Source organism: Lygodium microphyllum, chromosome 2, assembly GCF_053477565.2.
Source record: "Lygodium microphyllum isolate KBCC chromosome 2, Lygodium_microphyllum_v1.1.10, whole genome shotgun sequence".
Classification (NCBI taxonomy): domain Eukaryota; kingdom Viridiplantae; phylum Streptophyta; class Polypodiopsida; order Schizaeales; family Lygodiaceae; genus Lygodium; species Lygodium microphyllum.
In genome coordinates, this window is record NC_141136.1 from 104,270,079 (window position 1) to 104,287,451 (window position 17,373).

The 17,373-nt window shown below is 41.0% G+C and overlaps 2 protein-coding genes across 5 annotated transcripts in view; one reads left to right on the plus strand and one right to left on the minus strand.

Annotated features, from left to right (window-relative positions):
- Window positions 1–10,689, plus strand: part of LOC148040124 (ferrochelatase-2, chloroplastic-like) — a 40,750-nt gene extending 30,061 nt beyond the window's left edge. The window contains exons 4-10 of one of the 3 annotated variants that reach the window (XM_087696852.1): window positions 2,924–3,025; window positions 6,736–6,839; window positions 6,942–7,068; window positions 7,916–8,068; window positions 8,176–8,276; window positions 8,380–8,581; window positions 9,516–9,687. In XM_087696852.1, coding sequence (XP_087552978.1) covers window positions 2,924–3,025; window positions 6,736–6,839; window positions 6,942–7,068; window positions 7,916–8,068; window positions 8,176–8,276; window positions 8,380–8,581; window positions 9,516–9,542 — 816 coding nt within the window. In that variant the 3' untranslated portion in view covers window positions 9,543–9,687. Of the gene's footprint in view, window positions 1–2,923; window positions 3,026–6,735; window positions 6,840–6,941; window positions 7,069–7,915; window positions 8,069–8,175; window positions 8,277–8,379; window positions 8,582–9,495 lie in introns of all 3 variants that reach the window. The other 2 variants (XM_087696842.1, XM_087696848.1) reach the window with 2 other exon arrangements.
- A 1,476-nt stretch (window positions 10,690–12,165) lies between these two features.
- Window positions 12,166–17,091, minus strand: LOC148040125 (DEK domain-containing chromatin-associated protein 2-like). 2 transcript variants are annotated; one of them, XM_087696862.1, is made up of 11 exons: window positions 16,575–17,091; window positions 16,282–16,315; window positions 15,803–15,885; window positions 14,439–14,498; window positions 13,988–14,098; window positions 13,833–13,910; window positions 13,700–13,747; window positions 13,164–13,617; window positions 12,941–13,026; window positions 12,825–12,855; window positions 12,166–12,749 (listed from the first exon to the last, which is right to left on the minus strand). In XM_087696862.1, exons 1-11 carry the CDS (start codon window positions 16,917–16,919, stop codon window positions 12,583–12,585), a joined length of 1,497 nt encoding a protein of 498 aa, XP_087552988.1. In that variant the 5' UTR covers window positions 16,920–17,091; the 3' UTR covers window positions 12,166–12,582. The 2 variants fall into 2 exon arrangements, with proteins under 2 accessions (XP_087552988.1, XP_087552982.1); XM_087696856.1 differs by having other exon boundaries at window positions 13,155–13,617; window positions 16,575–17,090.
- Between the last annotated feature and the right edge of the window lie 282 nt (window positions 17,092–17,373).

Here is a 17,373-nt window from a genome sequence, read left to right on the forward strand (position 1 = left end):
AGTCAGATGACGATCAAGTTACATTCTTCTTGAATAAGTTGCCCGAAAAGTACTTCAATTTCATTCAATACATCATCTCCCAACCTCGATTGCTAACCTTCTACGAGTTTGAGTGCCAATTCTTGCGTTACGCAAGGATGCATGATCAAGTCCACAAGAAATCCTCATCATAGCCTTATTCAGAGCAAAGTGGGTTGGTTACCTCTTCTTCAGGAGGGAAAATGTAATGTCCTACGGAGAAACCACCCCTCCCTAAAAAAAATAAAGGAAAATCCCCTCCCCCATCGTCGCCTACGATAGGTGGCGAGGGGGGAGGGAAAGGACAAGGATGACTGAACGAGGAGAAGATGACGGAAGAGGAGGACAATGTGGCGGATGGAAGGGAGTCGTTGACGCAGACAGAGATGACGATGATGAAGGGGGGAGGCTACGTGGCCTACCACCCCCTCCCCCTAATTTCCCCCGACCAATCGCGGTCACCTAGAACCCGCGCCGCCATGGACCCGTGAGAGGTGGGTGGAGGGAGACACCAGTGACTCCATCTCCTCCCCACACCTCCCCATAATACCGCTCACCCTTCATTATAAAATCCCCCCCCCCCCCCCGATCGGCACGTAGAAAGAAAGGCAGAGAGGGGGCCAAGACGCTGCAAGGAGAAAAGGAAGAAAGAGGAAGAAATACCACCTCTTACCCCCCTAATTACTGCCGGCCTGAGAAAAAGAGAAAGCGATAGGGAGAGGAAGAGAGAGGGAGAAGAAGAGAAGAAGACGAAGAAGAAGAAGGAGCCTTTCCCCTCCGTAGATGGTGTTCACACGCATACCTTCTCTCACATTCGCCGCGGACCGATACTTCATTTCCGCGTGATTATCTCTCGACCACAAGCTCATCTCGCTCCCCAATTGGCCTCGCTAATTGAATACAAGACACAGAACTCCTGTGCAAAGCAAGTTGTCGAAGGGGTTTTTGTAGAAAGGTCGCATCCTCCGGGGATCAGAGATAGAAGGAAGTAAAGATAGGAGATGGAAGAGAAAAAAGAGAATAGACAAGAGGTAAACACAACAAAGACAAAGCACAATGAATTGAATCAATATGTATTGAAAGAACCTAGAATCCTTGCACTATTCAAAAGTAATTTCCAAGCATTAAATCTCCTAGAGCTTCTTCGTAGAACAAAATGTGCATCAAAATAACAGCTCCTTCTCTGCTGCTCGAAACCCAAATCTAATTGCTCCGCTGGCTCTGAAAGGGGGGTAAAATCCCGGGACGTCCCAGAACACGTGGTCAAGGATCTCCCAGATCACTCCTTCTTCTTCCAGTTCAAAGTGCAAGCCAAGTAGAAGAAAGGAAAGAAGTCTAGGAAATCGGAGTTATCTTTTGACTTTGATATTACTACAAACTTTGTGTTCTCTCAAATCCATCAGCCAGGAGGAGCCTTTTTTAGATTCCTCATCTTCAAAGAAGCCTCGGCTTATCAACAGTGGTGCATTGAGTCAGATTACTTCTTGAGGAGACTGGCTCTAGGATTTCTGTACTCATGAGGGTACTGTCATTGTGCTTATTTGTGGTGTTGGCACCTTGCCTCTATTTCTCAAACCGTCATCATTTGACCTCCATATCAGAAGTCTTACATGTTCTAGACTTGGGCTTCCATCTCCTCTTTGTTCATGGCCTTACTAGACTTGGTACTTGGATTGTGTTCACCGAGTAAGCCATGTTCATTGAGGAGTCTTAACTCAGGAGCCATTCTTGTGACATGTTGGTAGGAGAGGGGACTATACAAGCTCCATTCCTTTGAGTGTAAAGGGCCCTCCGAGGCAATTTTCTTGTGGCATCCATTCCCATTTGTGCACCAATAATCCCAAAGGTTCTAGCCCATCTCCTCTAGTAGTTCCCTCATACCCCCATCCCTTGTCAAAAGGGAAGATGTTGGAGATGTAGGTGTGGATTCCATTGCCCTTTGTGTTTCTTTTTTTTTGGGGGGGGGGGGGGGGGGGGGTGTGATTTGAGGATTCCTAGGATCGTGAGGAGATTTTGTTAGGGTTACAGTCTACTTCAAAAGGGGCCTTGCTTCCCCAAATATACCCATCCATTTAGAGTTCTTTTTCCAAAGCAAGAATCAGATAGGTTGAGTAATTTCCTGTAAATTAGACTTCAACCAAGGGAGTAAAGGGAGGTATAATGAAACCATCGATACCATGATTGTTTGAGCTATTTTCAATCTTACATAGAGAGGTCAAGCTTGTGAATTCCAATATTTCCAATACACAAGCTTATCCATAATACTTGAGAAATCTCTCTCTCTCTCTCTAGCTATGGCATCTCTCATTTTACTGAAACCAAAAGCTTCTTGGCAGACTAAAGTCATCTTTTGATCTATACCGCACTCTTGGATGAAGAAAAAGTGATGAGTACTTTTGGTTGCTGGTGGGGTCTCAAACTTTGCGTTGGTGGAGTTGAATGGAAAAGAATGTTAATTTGGTGGGATTTTCACGTGTCAGACAGACTTTCAAACATTTATAGATCTAAATGTGCAGCAAGGAAAGCTCTTAGCTGTTCTCTTTTGAGAGCAAACTTGCATATCAAACTTTCCATCAATATCTCTTAGTGGCAGATCAATGCCTTTGACTGAATCTTCTGCTTTCTCACAGTGGGGAATGTTTCTATCAGCTACAAATGCTACCATGCATGTGGATAAGTGTAGTTGGTATTCTTCCTATGATAGCAAAGAAGTTTCCAAAATGCATTTTTGGTTTTCAATTTATCAAGAGAAATGATACAAGTAACACAATGCAAGAAGGAGCATTTTTAAAGTTTTTTATATTTGAGATGTACCATAACTTCTACCTTGTTTTTTTGCCACTTTGGAAAGAGTCATTTTTATTGCTTACTATTAATGGTTTGACTTTGCTTGAATGGTTTCTAGGCGAGTGCATTGAAAGTGGCTTTAGAAGAAAATAATCTTCCAGCAAAGGTGTACGTTGGCATGAGATATTGGCATCCTTTCACTGAGGAGGCAATCAAAAGGGTATACCCTTTCGCATATAAGATTGTAGATTGATGTTTCAATAAGGAACCTATTAGTGAACACTGAGTGCTAATTAGAATTGTAATTGGTGTTTTTATTTGGTTATAGGCACAGTATGGAAATTGCTTTTGATTGTTGGTCTAGTGCAGCATTTTGAGGTTTGGATACTGAGAATTGACAGTGCAGCATTTTCCTGGTTTACTCTGTTCTTGATTGAAGTAGTTCCATCCAAAATCCTCATGCCATGTCTACAGCCTAGAATTCTGTCTGAACCCCCCTGACTCTCCATCTCAAATGTGGCCTGTTGCAGCCTGCAGAAAATGTCAGCAAGCTCATCTTAGAGGATCGGGATTTGGAATACAACCAATAGTAGGAGCTAGGGTCTTGCCAAAATTTAGTCTCATTCTGCCGACTTCTCTTATCCAGTGAGCTTGTCAATTTATGCAGAGGTGGAAGCTCAAGGAATTCCAAGCCAATCTTCAAATGAATTTGTTGGCTCTGAATTAATGAGTCTCAAGAGAGGCTGGGGTTTGATATGTCTCCTGAAAGGAGAGTGACCAAGAGGTTTCAGACTAGCTGCCCCCGTATCCTCTTCTCCTGAACTGAAGGGGCTATCTGAAAAAGTGCAAGATAGACACTTCTGAAAGCTTTTTTTTAAAGGTTGTCCAAACCAGTGCTGAGACTTGTTGTGCATAATAACTTGTTTCGTACAATTTGAAACATATGAAACTATGCAACTCTTTCATACTTATGGAATGTCTTACAGGCCTGGTTCAGGAACTTTTCTCGATGGGACATGGTGGATTTTTCCTAGTATTTTATATTCTAAGTTGTATTGGATGCAAACTTCCATGATTTTGCATGAAACTTGTCTCTTGCCATTTCTTAACTTACAACAAAGCATTACTACATATGAAACACATGTGGAACCTCCCATTTTTGAAACTCTTGGCACGTTGCTGGAAAACTGACTTGATGCTGGGCATCCCTAAATTTGAAGTCTATGCATTATGGGTGAGTGCTTATACCCTCACTTGTGTTCTAATCAATATCTGTAGTCAAGAGATCCTTCTACATTTTGAAGCTCACAGGGTGCCCTCTTGCCTCATCTCTCTTTTTAGCCTCCTCTACTTGAGTCAATACTGGAGTATCAAATTGACACATGAATGTAGTCAATGGTCGCATGAGCTACACATATATATATGTAGGTGCATACATATACTTGTACACATGTAGGTATGTAAGTATGTGTATACATATATTCATGCTTACGAGAGAGAGAGAGAGAGAGAGAGAGCACCACTGGCACTGTCAAAATTCTCATCAGAGTTACAGTTTTGAGAGGTCATACAGTCCTCAAGAGCAGCCTCTTTCTAGTGCTTAGAATCTTGGGCTGAGAATTTTCAGGATGGTCGAGAAGGAATCTATTGGTCGATTCTTCGGGCTTAGGCTTTCTGGAGGCCCCTCAGCCAGGCTCTCATCCTCCTCAACATGAGGGGTTTCAATGGATGCTTTCTCAAGCTATTTTAGAGAAGGAAGGCTGGTTTCATGGTTCCATCACCAAGGTACCATCAATTCCCTTGATTTGTTGGGCCCGTAGCAATTGATTGGAAGTTAGAAGCATTGCACTTGTTCTGAATTTGTGATTAGCTAAGTGCTATAGCAAACATGAGTCCATATTGTGAGTTGGAATCAAACAATGATGATACCTCTCAGTCTGAAAATTCACAAGGTGAAGGTGGAAATGCATTGGTTGATCTTGGACAAGGCACTGAGCATGGGCAGCAAGCTGATAATGTTGGTTTAGACCAAAATGTGGATTCTTCTAGGCCTCTTGATGCTGATGACCAGCAAGAAGATGAAGAATACAATGACCAGTCTAAGAATCGGTTGAGGACAGTAGTTGATATATTTGCCCAATTCACAAAAGATCCTAAATTTACACAATTCTTGAATTCATCAAAGAAGGACAACAAAGGAAAGAAGAGGAAGTTGTCTTCTAGTGCTTTGGGTTAGCAAGATGCAGCCTTATGATGTTCCAAATGTGGCCGATGAACAAAAGCAATTCATGCCAGTGGGGCAATCAATGCAAATGCCAGGCCAACTTGGAAGTGCCAATCCAAAGGTTTTTGAAAAGCAAGGCATACATGCTAATGTGGGTCATGTGCTTTGGAGGTGGATCAATTTTCCAAGGGAAGGCTGGTAATGTTTCAGTCATGGGAATGCATGGATCAAATGTGCATGGTATGCAGCCACTTATGTAGGCTATGCAAGGTCCAATGTATCAGGGTATGGTAAGTCTAATGCCAAACCCAATGTATAGCATTGTTGGCAAAATACTTGGGTCACAAAGTGACATTTTTGATAATGCATTTGCTAACCCTGTGTGTTTGGTTAGAACATTTGTGATATTTCAGTTGTGGATGTGTCCCATGAGGTTCTAGCAGCAATGTTGAATTCTTTTTGTGAATCTACCAGGGTAGGGACCACATGTATCTTCCCACGCTGATACCACTGTTGGGTATGGAGCTCTGCAATTGAGACCAGCAGGCTATGGTGGATGGAACTCCATTTTTTGGGGGGCCGGGGGGGGGGGAGAGAGAGAGAGAGAGAGAGCTCTTGCAAGTACACAAGCTGAAGCGGAATGAAAATGATTGTTTGATTGATACGAAAGTACAATCGATAGGGCCCGAATGTGTAGGCTAAGGTGTGAACCTAACCTTTTGACCCTTTTGTTTGCCTGGAGTTCCGCCTAATACCCGTTAAAGCAACTCTTGGTTTCAGCTTTCCAATCCTAATTGTTGTAAGGCTTGACATGAAATACTGTTTCTGGGTGGCTTACAGCAACATTTTATGCTGAGCAAGTCTTGGTTTCCACTTTCCAATCCTAATTGTTGCAAGGCTTGACCTGAAATACTGTTTCTTGGTGGCTTACAGCAACGTTTTATGCTGATGCTGACCATGAAATAGTAGCAGTACACTCCAAATCTTTGCACATTCCTAACTGCACAGGCATGCCACCTCCAGTAAATCTTGTTTGTGACTGTACTGCATTCCTTCTTTTTCATTTTTGATTTTTCTTAGCATCCCTTTGTCCATGTATGCCCTCAAGTATGTCAGGTGAGCTGTAGGTTCTGTAGTGGTTCTGTTATCATCATGTTGTGGAGTGTCTACAGTTCTTTGGTTTCCTGGCTGTGGAGTGCTCACACTTGTTTTCATTTCCTGAAGTATTTGTTTCAAACAGTTCCTGTTTAGGGAGAAGATGATGCACCTGGTCTCTGATAAAAGGTTTTCAATCTTGGGCATAAAAGGCGTAATTGTTCTGGCAGTACAACTCTCCTAGACTGGAACTTAACATTTGGACAGCATTCAGACATGACTTTGTTTATCAAACTGGTGCAGTTAGTTTTTTACCCTTACGTCTTGAAAACTGCAGGATGTAAGTTTCAGCAAGTGTATCTGTCACCTGTGCATAATCTGAAGTACTGGCATGTTCCTAAGCATCATTCTCCATATTTCAAGGATTTGCAAGTTTGATTGTTAAGACTTGATTTGCAAATATGTTGTTTGGAACAATGCTACATACACTGCCTCTGAACATTTTCAAAGTAGAATGACGACATTTTCTGTTAGGTTCTCTTGCTGTAGTTTGTGGCACTTGAGATAGGGTGACCTGTTATTGTTTTCACAGCTTAAGGGTCTAATTACAGATAAAGAAGGACCGAGTCACAAAACTTGTGGTTCTACCACTTTATCCACAATTTTCAATCTCCACCAGTGGATCCAGTCTTCGGCTTCTAGAAGAAATTTTCAGGTGGTTGCAGTAAATTATGTTTACAAAATGTGTTTCTGTTGACATGGCTTGCATAAATTATGAATTTCGATTATAAGTAAATATAAATTATGGATGTAACAGGGAGGATGAGTATCTTGTAAACATGCAACATACTGTGATTCCATCTTGGTATCAAAGGGAAGGCTATGTGAAGTCAATGGCAACTCTGATAGAAAAAGAGCTGCAGGCTTTTGAGAAGCCACAAGAGGTAATCAATAGTTTGTCCATTAAGTGATACATTCTTTGCTACTGAGTTATGTCCTCAATTGTCTTAACTTCTCTAATTTTGTGAGTTTGACTATTTTTGTGAAGAGTTTGTCATCCCAATGGCAGGGCTAGTCAATAACCATAGTTATGGAATGTTTGGAATTTGCTGAAAATCAATGGTTTGGTTTCTCATTTATGGGTTTTTTTGTGTTTAGGACAGAATACATTAAACAAAAAATTCTCTACCTGCTCTTTTAATCTGTTTACTTCTAGCTTATAAACATGGCATTAAGACACTTAATCTAGTTCAAAGAGTAGAATTTTAGCACTAAAGCACAATCCTTAAGCAACATACCTTTCAAGACTAAAAGGAGACATATTTGGGCATATAGCGCTCTTTCATTATTGGCCTAACCTCTGTGCAGCTGACATACCAATGAGAAATGCTAGTGGCTGCTGCTTGCTCTGCAAGCCACTGTCCAGATCTCTGAGAAAAGTCAGCAGTGATATCTACACTGAACTTGAATGACAGTCTTTCACGTGAAAGAACATATTCTGACTTGGCAGGCGCTGCATGATAAATTAATAATTGGTATAGTCTCAATCAACTTAAACAGGATAATTCAAAGGAAAAGATCCGGTTAGAGGCAAACAACACAACACCAAAGTAGAAGGGTCCTACCCCTTGTTGTTTTAAGATATTACTCCAATATCTTTTAAGGAGTTATTGAGCAGTACTAGAACAACATAGCTTTTCCAGAAGCATCCAGATTCCATTGGTTTGAGATGCATCTGCAGTACCTCTGCAAGTTTTGAAGTTATGATGCCAGCTCACGTATGGTTATCAGGTTATGATTTTTTTTTCTGCACATGGAGTGCCTCGTGCTTACGTTGAAGAAGCAGGTGATCCTTACAAAGATGAGATGGAACATTGTGTAAGGCTCATAATGACTGAGCTACGCTTGAGAGGAATACCCAATGAACACACTCTTGCATACCAGGTATTCCCTTTCAAATGTTGACTTGCCCTTTTTCTATCTGACTGCAGGAATTGAACTCAGTAACTTTGTGTTAAATGTAGCTGTTTTTTCTCCATTTTCTTTGACAGAGTAGGGTTGGGCCTGTAGAGTGGTTGAAGCCTTATACTGATGACACTATTGTAGAGCTGGGCAAGAAAGGCGTGAAAAGTCTTCTGGCCGTTCCTATTAGGTGAAATTGTTGGTTATTTCATTGGAGATGCTACTGTTCTCAATATCTGAAGAGTGTAGCAGCTAGTTTTTGACTGCTGTTAAACCTTCTGTGACTCTTGCAGCTTTGTAAGCGAGCACATTGAGACATTAGAGGAAATTGATGTTGAATACCGCAAACTGGCATTTGAATCAGGCATCAAAAATTGGGGCCGTGTACCTGCTCTAGGTTGTGAACAGACCTTCATCAAAGATCTTGCAGATGCTGTCATTGAAGCTCTACCTTATGTTGGAGCAATGGCTGTCTCCAATATTGAAGCTCGACAGGTATGGGAGTACACCCTCCTGCCAATATTTTACAAGTATTCTAGGGTAGGAGGGCAAACAAATCCAGTGAAACTCAATATTGTTCTCAAGTTTTTAAATTTATGTGTGGGTTATCCATTCTCTAATTTTTGTAGAGGACAAATGACTGAAGTTTGTTCCCAGGGTTATGAAACTTCCAATGTATGAGAACATGATTGTCGTTAATGTTGCTAATGAGGCATAAACTGATATTATAGGGTAGGAGTCAGAGGGCAAACAAATCCAGTGAAACTCAAGAGTGTTCTCGAGTTTTTTAATTTATGTGTGGGTTATCCATTCTCTAATTTTTGTTGAGGACAAATGACTGAAGTTTGTTCCCAGGGTTGTGAAACTTCTAATGTATGAGAACATGATTTCCATTAATGTAGCTGGGATCATATTTGAATTTAATTATTCATTTTTAGTTGTACAGAGACAAAATCAACAGAGGTTTTGATATTGCATAGTGAATTGCACATACTGGCAGAACCTCAGCAATAGGTAGTACATGTAGGTAGAAAATTCGTCCAAATTCATACTGATGGAGTTTAAAGTGGTGTTTTGAGTATGGAGGTATGGCTTTTGTGCCTGTAACATGTTGCACAGGCAAGAGTAACAGTGAGTCCAAGGTTTAGTTATAGGTAATGAAATGTCAATTGTGGCATGGATGTGTTCTATTGATCAAGAAATCCAAGATTGCTTACTTCTGCGTTTTGTTTGTGGAAACATTGGGATAACAAAGCAAAAGTCCTAGAACATTACTGGATGGACTACATAGACATGCAGAAAAATTGCACAAACATGTACACAAGCCTTCATGATGTATCTAGACCACATGCACTCTGAGCATCTTATTCATTTTACTATACTTTTTAGCTGATGATTCCTCTGTTCAGTCTTTGATACCACTTGGCAGTGTGGAGGAATTGCTTGCTACCTATGACGCTCAGCGAAGAGAACTTCCACCACCTGTCCCTGTTTGGGAGTGGGGCTGGACTAAAAGTGCCGAAACATGGAATGGAAGAGCAGCAATGCTAGCAGTTCTTGCTCTGCTGCTACTCGAAGTCAGTACTGGTCAAGGAATCTTACATCAGATTGGCATATTACCATTGTTCCATTGAATGGTTTATGCTTTCTCACGATCTTAGACCAGTGATACAAATGAAGAAGTTCTTGAGTGTTTCAAAGGGGAACTGATCGTGGAGTATTTATAATTGGAGGTGCTGTGTTCAGAGTTTCCAACAGGAGAGGTCAGCTCTCTTTGGCATCTCCACCTAGATGCCATGTCAGTCATGAAATGATATATGAAATTATATGTGAAAATCTTAGCATACGGCAGTTATCCAGTCTTCCCATCCCAAATAATATTCTTATCCTTGAAAGGACACCTTCCAAAGATCCTCTACAATGTGCAAGGAAGTACCATACCTGCTTAAGTGTATAATATCAGAAGTTTTGTAAAGCAATTTTGTAAAGCTGGCTCTGTGATATGATGCTAGCCTTTTCTTCAGACTTACAAATCCCCATGGAGCATAAATGTTCTTAGTGTGCATCACTTTATGAACCAGGGTTCTGTTCACTGTGTTCTTTTGTTTACTGTATGTTCTTTTGTTTTAGAAATCCAAAACAAAAGTGCAGTCCAAAATATTCAACTTTTCAATGTATCAAGCTGCCCTGCACATCTTGTTAAATCAAGAGTAACCGCAGAATTATTCCAGGACAATGCCTTTCCTCTCTGGAATAAGAATGTTCAAGAGCTGAATGGATATAAATGGCTGGTCTACTTGGAAGTGTACTGGCTGTACAACATACTTCTTCTGCCTGGGATTTTTGCTCTGCAACACGGACTATAACAGACCTGCTGCTCGCTACATTCCTGCACATTGCTCCTAAGCACTTAATTCTGTTAAAAATTTTGTAGTCCTGATCGCTGTGTCATCATGTTAAGTATGGTGGGATCATTGTGACAAGGAAAGCCATATTCAGGTGTTTTTCTCACCAATAGAGGCAGATCCCTCTTTCAAAAGGGCAAAAACAATATGTTTATCTTTTGGACCAGACATATTGTTTACACTGAGGATTCTGCATAGCAATGTTTTGTATCTATGACTTGCTAAGGAAGATCATTGCAGTTTGTGGCAGCATGCCTGCGATAGTCTCTTCATATTCAATCTAAAAGGTGGTGGTTCGTGGAGAAGCATTTATTATAATTTCCATCTCAGTTTAAGAACTTTTACTTGGCATTTCCTTCTCTGCTTGGTTTCCCTAATATAACTTTCCGTATCTTTGACATCTCACATCACCTAGCTCTGAAATAAAGTGTGCCACATCCAAAGCCTACAACTTACACATAATTTCATTCTTTTCTGTTCAGTAAAGAAAGCCCTGGACTTTGATGAAAAAATGTTTAATATTCTTACAAGTTTATACATCTTCACTGATGAAAGGAAAAAAACACAGCACTTGGACCATAGGTTATTATTGTTCATTCTAATCACTTAATTCAACTACAAACCCTTTGTCTTATTGATGTATACAAATGGAGCACTAAACCTTTCATTGTATTAGAGCTCCATTTCTAGCACCTTTTCAATCAGGCATTTGTAGAGGGATTTCCCTATGGATGAAGTACAAGCTTCACTCCAATTGACAAATATGGCATCCTGAAGCACAAAAGGACTTAAAAGTGATGAGATAGACCACCACCTATCACAATTTTCTATGGTTCATTGCTTCTTGGAGCATGTGCTGGACAAAGACAAATTACCACCTTTCCTTGAGATGAGGATTCCCCATACTCTATCTCCTAAGGTGAGCAAAGTTATGAGATGGGATCAAATACAAATGTCTACCCCAGACAGTACATTGGATCCCCTACAAGCAATTACTTGCAAATAATGGATCTATGAATGATCCAGCTATATGGATGTACATAGTCCCATCCTATGAGGCATGTTATGGCTAGATTACAGAATATTGTCAACTTTGGTGCCTATCCCAAAGCATAGGTTGGGTCCCCTATGGGCAATTTCTTTCAAACAATGGATTTATTAATGGCCCAACTGTATGGATGTGCATAGACCCTTCCTACAAGGCATGCTACAGTTAGACAACAGAATATTATCAACTATGGAGCATATTATCAATTATAGCCAATGTGGTGGAGATCATACGCACAAGGTTAATAGAGTCTTTGCTTAATGCATGTTAATAAGAATTCCCATGGAAGTTCAAATCCATATAGGCCCAACCAACTTTAAGTCTATTAATAAGGATAGCCATGGAGGTTCAGAGTAGCTCTCACATGAATGACATGATTCATAATCAAAGACCTCAAAGAGTACAAATATGGGTTGTGGTGTCTTCCAATTTAATGACGCCCTTCATCCATTAATTAAGACTGTTGACCAAGTTCCTTGGCATTTAAACGTCCTCCAAAATGACAACACCTAATATCCAAGTAGATCTATCCGACTATCTAAACAGTAAGCATGAAATTATCATCTGTACGTTTGTGCTTTTATGCCAGTTCAGTTATGTCCAAAGCACTATCATACATTTCATGCTAGAAACAACAAAAATCTTTGTTTAGTCGTCGTCATTCCATCAAGTGTCGTATAATTGTCTACATCTGCCAAGCTTTGAAAAGGCACAAAAGCAATTTGTAGATCTACCCTTTATATCCAAAACAGCAGCTCAACTGGGAATGTGCATACAGGAATAAATGCTCGATGTGTCATGATTTCAAAATGCACATATCCAGTATGTTTGTACAGTGCCATGGTTACAATTCTGGAGTACCTCGCAGCAACTTCTCTTAGCTTAGGACACATCCTTCAAGTTAGAATAACGCTCGCACAGTAGGTGAATAGGTCATGTATAAGGTTAGTCAATGTCACTGTAAATGTTGTTAATAAGCCAGTATACAACACGGCACAGGGAAGAAAATCCAACTTAGAGCCTGGACCAAACCATTGAGATTATCATTCTTTGGTGCCTTCATGTTGCTCAGAATGGCCCCCGATGCTTTCATCCATACCATTATCATGATCACTGCTATCATCTCCGTCAGCAAATTTGCTTATTTCTTCTTGTATGAGGATTTTTACATGAGCCTTTTCCTTAGAGAAATCAACACCAAACGTTTTCTCTGCAGAAACAAGACACAAAAATGTGAGGAGAGTTCACTCAGTTGATATAGACTTTAAAGAGCATGTACACTTACCAAGCTCCTTGAGAACATCTGCAAAAGTCATCTGCAAAATAAAAAGAGCATATATCAATTAGTCAAGCTATGTCTATCAGCCTTTCATTATCTCCACATCCCTTGCATAAACTTACCGTGCTGAAATCTGCTTCTTTCAGCAAGTCACAAATTACTGGACGTAACTTGTCATCTGATGGAATTAAGGATGACTTAGTTCTCTCTGCAAAAGCATGAAGGCAACCAAATGAATCACAAACAAGCCCCAAACAATAATTAAGCAAAACAAGCAGATTGCACATGTTTTATTAACATCCACATTTTTGACACCAGAAAAGAATTATGCACAACCTTTAGGACCTGTTTGATCATTTTTGCTCTCCTCCAGTCTTTCTTCAACAGATGCATCCTCACTCACTTGATCCTTCTGTCGTTTCCTCAAAAGCACATGAGAAGAATCCACCTTCCGCTTCCTTTTCCCTTTGATTGGGCTTGGCACTGGGACCTCCAATTTGGAAGCTTGCTTCTTTGACACTTTGACTGGTGACTGTGCTCTTGTTTGCTTCTCCTCCCTCTCCTCATCTGAAACTTTTTTGGACTCCTTAGATTGTTTTCTAGTTGACTTCATTGAATGTTTGGGGCTGGATTTTTTCTGGATCTCAGCATTGTCATCTTTTCTCAAAGACCTTCTCTTCTTTACAGACTCCTTTTCAGGTTCTGCTTCAACATCATCATCATCCTCATTGTCCCGTTGCCTTTCCTCTTCCACTGTGCTTTGTTCCTCCCTTGAAGGTTTCCTCTCACGCTTTTGCCTCTGGAGGAGCTTCATAAATAAGTTATCAAGTGATAGCAAGATGGCAGTCTGTAACAATGAGACATGCAATGTAGAGTAGCACCTTCTTTCCAGCACCTTTTGAAGGAGTTTTCTTGCGCTTGTCTTTAGACTGTAAAAGAAGAGACACACTATTTAGCAACACAGACATCCATAAGTTGCTACATCAAAGGAAAATATTCAAATACAATCAATACCAGTCCCTCTTGGAGGATCTTCTCAGTTGTCTTGTTAGGACATTCCAAAAACTCAAACAGTCTTGTAACAACATCTTCCTGCAACAGCAAAGCTTGATGAAAACACGACTATTCAAAACCATAGCCATGTTGTGCAAGTATGATCCTCATCTCACCTTCCTGGTGGTCGTTTTCGGTATGTTTAAGTCTAAAAGGTCACTGATCTGTAAAAGACTTTCTTTCACACATTTATCAAGCTTTTCTTTGACTTTAGTTTTCTCCTTCTCCTGAAACATGCAAAATAGGAGTAAACACCTCAACATGTGGGTAAAGACATTAATCTTTCTCACTAGAAATCCATGAGTATGCTTAAGAGAAAGCAATCAATTTTCTTTGACTTCTCTTATTTCCTTATCCTTAAGGATCCAAAATAGAAGTAAACCACCTTAACTCCTGGTAAATCAATTAACCCTTCCTGTCTAGAATACAAGAGTGTGCGAAAGGGAAAGCCATCATCTTCAAGGATTTTTTCAAATTTGTCTAACCATCTCGTTGAAACATAGCAATAAACACTTGCAGTGCGAACTCAGGGTAAAGAACTGCATAGTTCATTCAAGATTGAAATACCTCGTTACTGCTCCAGACAAATCCTGAAAACTGCAAGATGTTTGGCTTAGTATGATGAGGCTGCAAAAACCAATACCAAGTAAAACTGGGTTAGACATGGGATAACTTTTTTTAATAAATTTACACTCATATGAAGAAACAAACAGTGACTTATTATAGACAACACAATGATTCAACTTTTAACTTGTCAGAAGCAACAGGACTCTCATGATAATCAACATACCAATTCAGCTTCTAGGTTTTCAAAAGACAAGGAGAGATTACAGAAACGTGTAATGAGAGTGGTGGTGTTTATTTGCTATACAGCCTAGACTACAGCCTGCCATTAACTAACATAAGCATCAATTGTACCAATCTAAAAGATTTACAATGGAGTTAGGCACCTGGCCATAAGTTTTAGTCTATCCAGTATGCATGTGAGAGCAGGCCACAATCATCTACAACAGCCTTCTGATGTCACTTCCACCAGCATTTTTTGGGTCCAAAGATCCCAACTTGGATTGCTACAAGTGTTCATATGGAACAAAATCTTGAAAGTTCACAAGGGATGATATCTCTACCTAGTGGGGCCGGCAATAATGGGGCCCACAAAGACCATCCACAGCCTCCTGGCAACCATTCAAGGGTTTTCTATGGAAGTTCCAAGGTTATCCTTGAACGTTTGCTGGTGCTGATAGGTCATCTTTCAAGGCTTCAAACCTTCATCAAGCACAATGTGGGTAATTAATCAATCATCATTGAAGACACATCACATGTCCTCTCTACTCACCCAAAGTTTACAGCTGATGATCAGTATGTTTCATGTGGCACATGATATGCATTTCACTTGATCTAAGCCATGGACCCTTACATGAGCATGAGAGAATACTCAACCCTGACCCATTTTCAGCAAACCTGGTCCAAAAGCTCAACAAAACCCACTGCAATCCATTATTGTCTGGTCACACTCCATGCCATGTGTATTGTTCCATATGGATGGAACATATAAAGAGGTCATTATAGCAAAGCATTCACCAGGGAACCTTCAAATCTTGCTCAGCCTCCACCCATGAAACCCTTGAGGTATTCTTCGGCTGAATAACTTGAGGGCTTCCAATGCTTGCCTCAGACACTTCATTTCACCTATCTTCTGCCCCACATGGCTTGTAAGGGTCCCAAGACATTGTGCCTAGAGTTCTATTGCTCATTCTAGGCTCCTTCAATATATTACTGTACCCAGTTCATGGCATCATAGCTCTTCCAACAATGAACTGAACCCTCCTAACTGTGCAACTTGTTGATGCATTTATTGGTGAACAACAGCCCAAAATCATAAATCGTGTTATGAATGACCATTGCAAATTCATACAGCCTTGTGTTGGTACCTTCATGCGCCTTCCATACAATAATTTGTGAAGTAATTGCAATAACTCATCGCTTCCTTTACGTTTTGAAAACTTGAACACCACTGCAAAACCTCAAACAAATTAACGTGAGATGGCATTCAGGGAGTGACAGCCTACTGACGAATTTAACCTGCATGCACTATAATCAGTTCAACAGAACAAAAACATGAAACTCATTCAACAGCACACTTGAATTGTGAATTTTCCAAGATTACATTTTAAACAGCTAGGTCGCTCTATAATTGAAAGTCCTTGTAAAATGGAGCGCTGAGTGTTAGTACCAGCATAATTGTGCAAGCTTTGAATGTTGGTTTAAGCACATATGTGCTGGTATATAGCATAAAATTCAAGACATGTACTGCAGATGCCGCAACAATGATTGTGTATGCATCACTGTGGGACAACTAAGGCATGAACCCAGAACGTTCATATTTTGATAATGACGTGAAGAAGCTTACCATTTGGAATGTCTTTCAGGCAGCAACCAGAGCCCTGCATGTCAATGGAAGTAAGGGGAGATCAATAAGCAAACCTGGTGCACTTATGGCGTTCCTAAGAAAATGAGTTAGTGCCAAGTGAACTGCTTCTTTCAAAATTAGGGTCAGTTAGGATACCATGTTACAAGAAAGAGCTGCAAAACCATAGCTTCTGTGTGTGCACGGGTGCAGGGGCGTGTGCCTGCACATGAATAACAGAGAGAGAGGGAGAGAGATGCTTGTGTGCATGTTGTACGACAAGCCTTCGCACTCACCTGCTCTATCTTGAACCCTCTGGCTTTGTCTTTCTCAACAGACTCTACGGAATCAGCAAAACGGTTGACGGACTTCTTCTCACGAGCAGGCCTGTTCGCCGAGAGAGGCGTGACAGGCTCGTTCTTGATCAAGGAGCTGTCCTGCTGGTCTTCTGATTTGCCGCTCTTTCTTCTCCCGCGGCCCCCTTTTCCCTTGCGCTCGTTAATCACAACGCTGCCGTCCAGAGAATTCTCAGCTTCCGTTGCCTGCTCCTGATCCTCTTCGCTGCCACCGTTTGCGTCAGAATGTGCGAGGAGCTCCTCGCTGCGGGCCTGTGCCTGCGTCTGCACTGCACCATCTCCCATCTTCCTCACCAGAGACCGCGCAAAAGAATAACCAAGCTCGTGCTGCGACGTTTTGTCTGCCACGCAAAATTGTACGACAGGAGGAGATGGAGGGGTTGGAGAGGGGAGGGGAGGGGGAAGAGGGGGAACAAGGAGGGAAACTACGTGACACTCTTTCAAATGTAACACTTCGATTAATAGAACACATATATACCCCCCAAACGCCCCCCGGGCCAACAAAGTAGCTTATAACACCTCTGAATGCATTGTGTGAGAAACCATTTTCGATTCCCAAGGATAGACATGCATGCGTTGTGCGAGAAGCCATGTTCAATTTTCCAGGACCAATTGGCGCGATGAGGTGTTGTTAAGGACTAGTGTACATGATAAGTTAGGAGAAGTGGAAACCACGTTTGATTCCTGAGGACAAATTGGTGGGTTTCTGACTCTACCTAATAAGTTAGGAGAAGTGGTA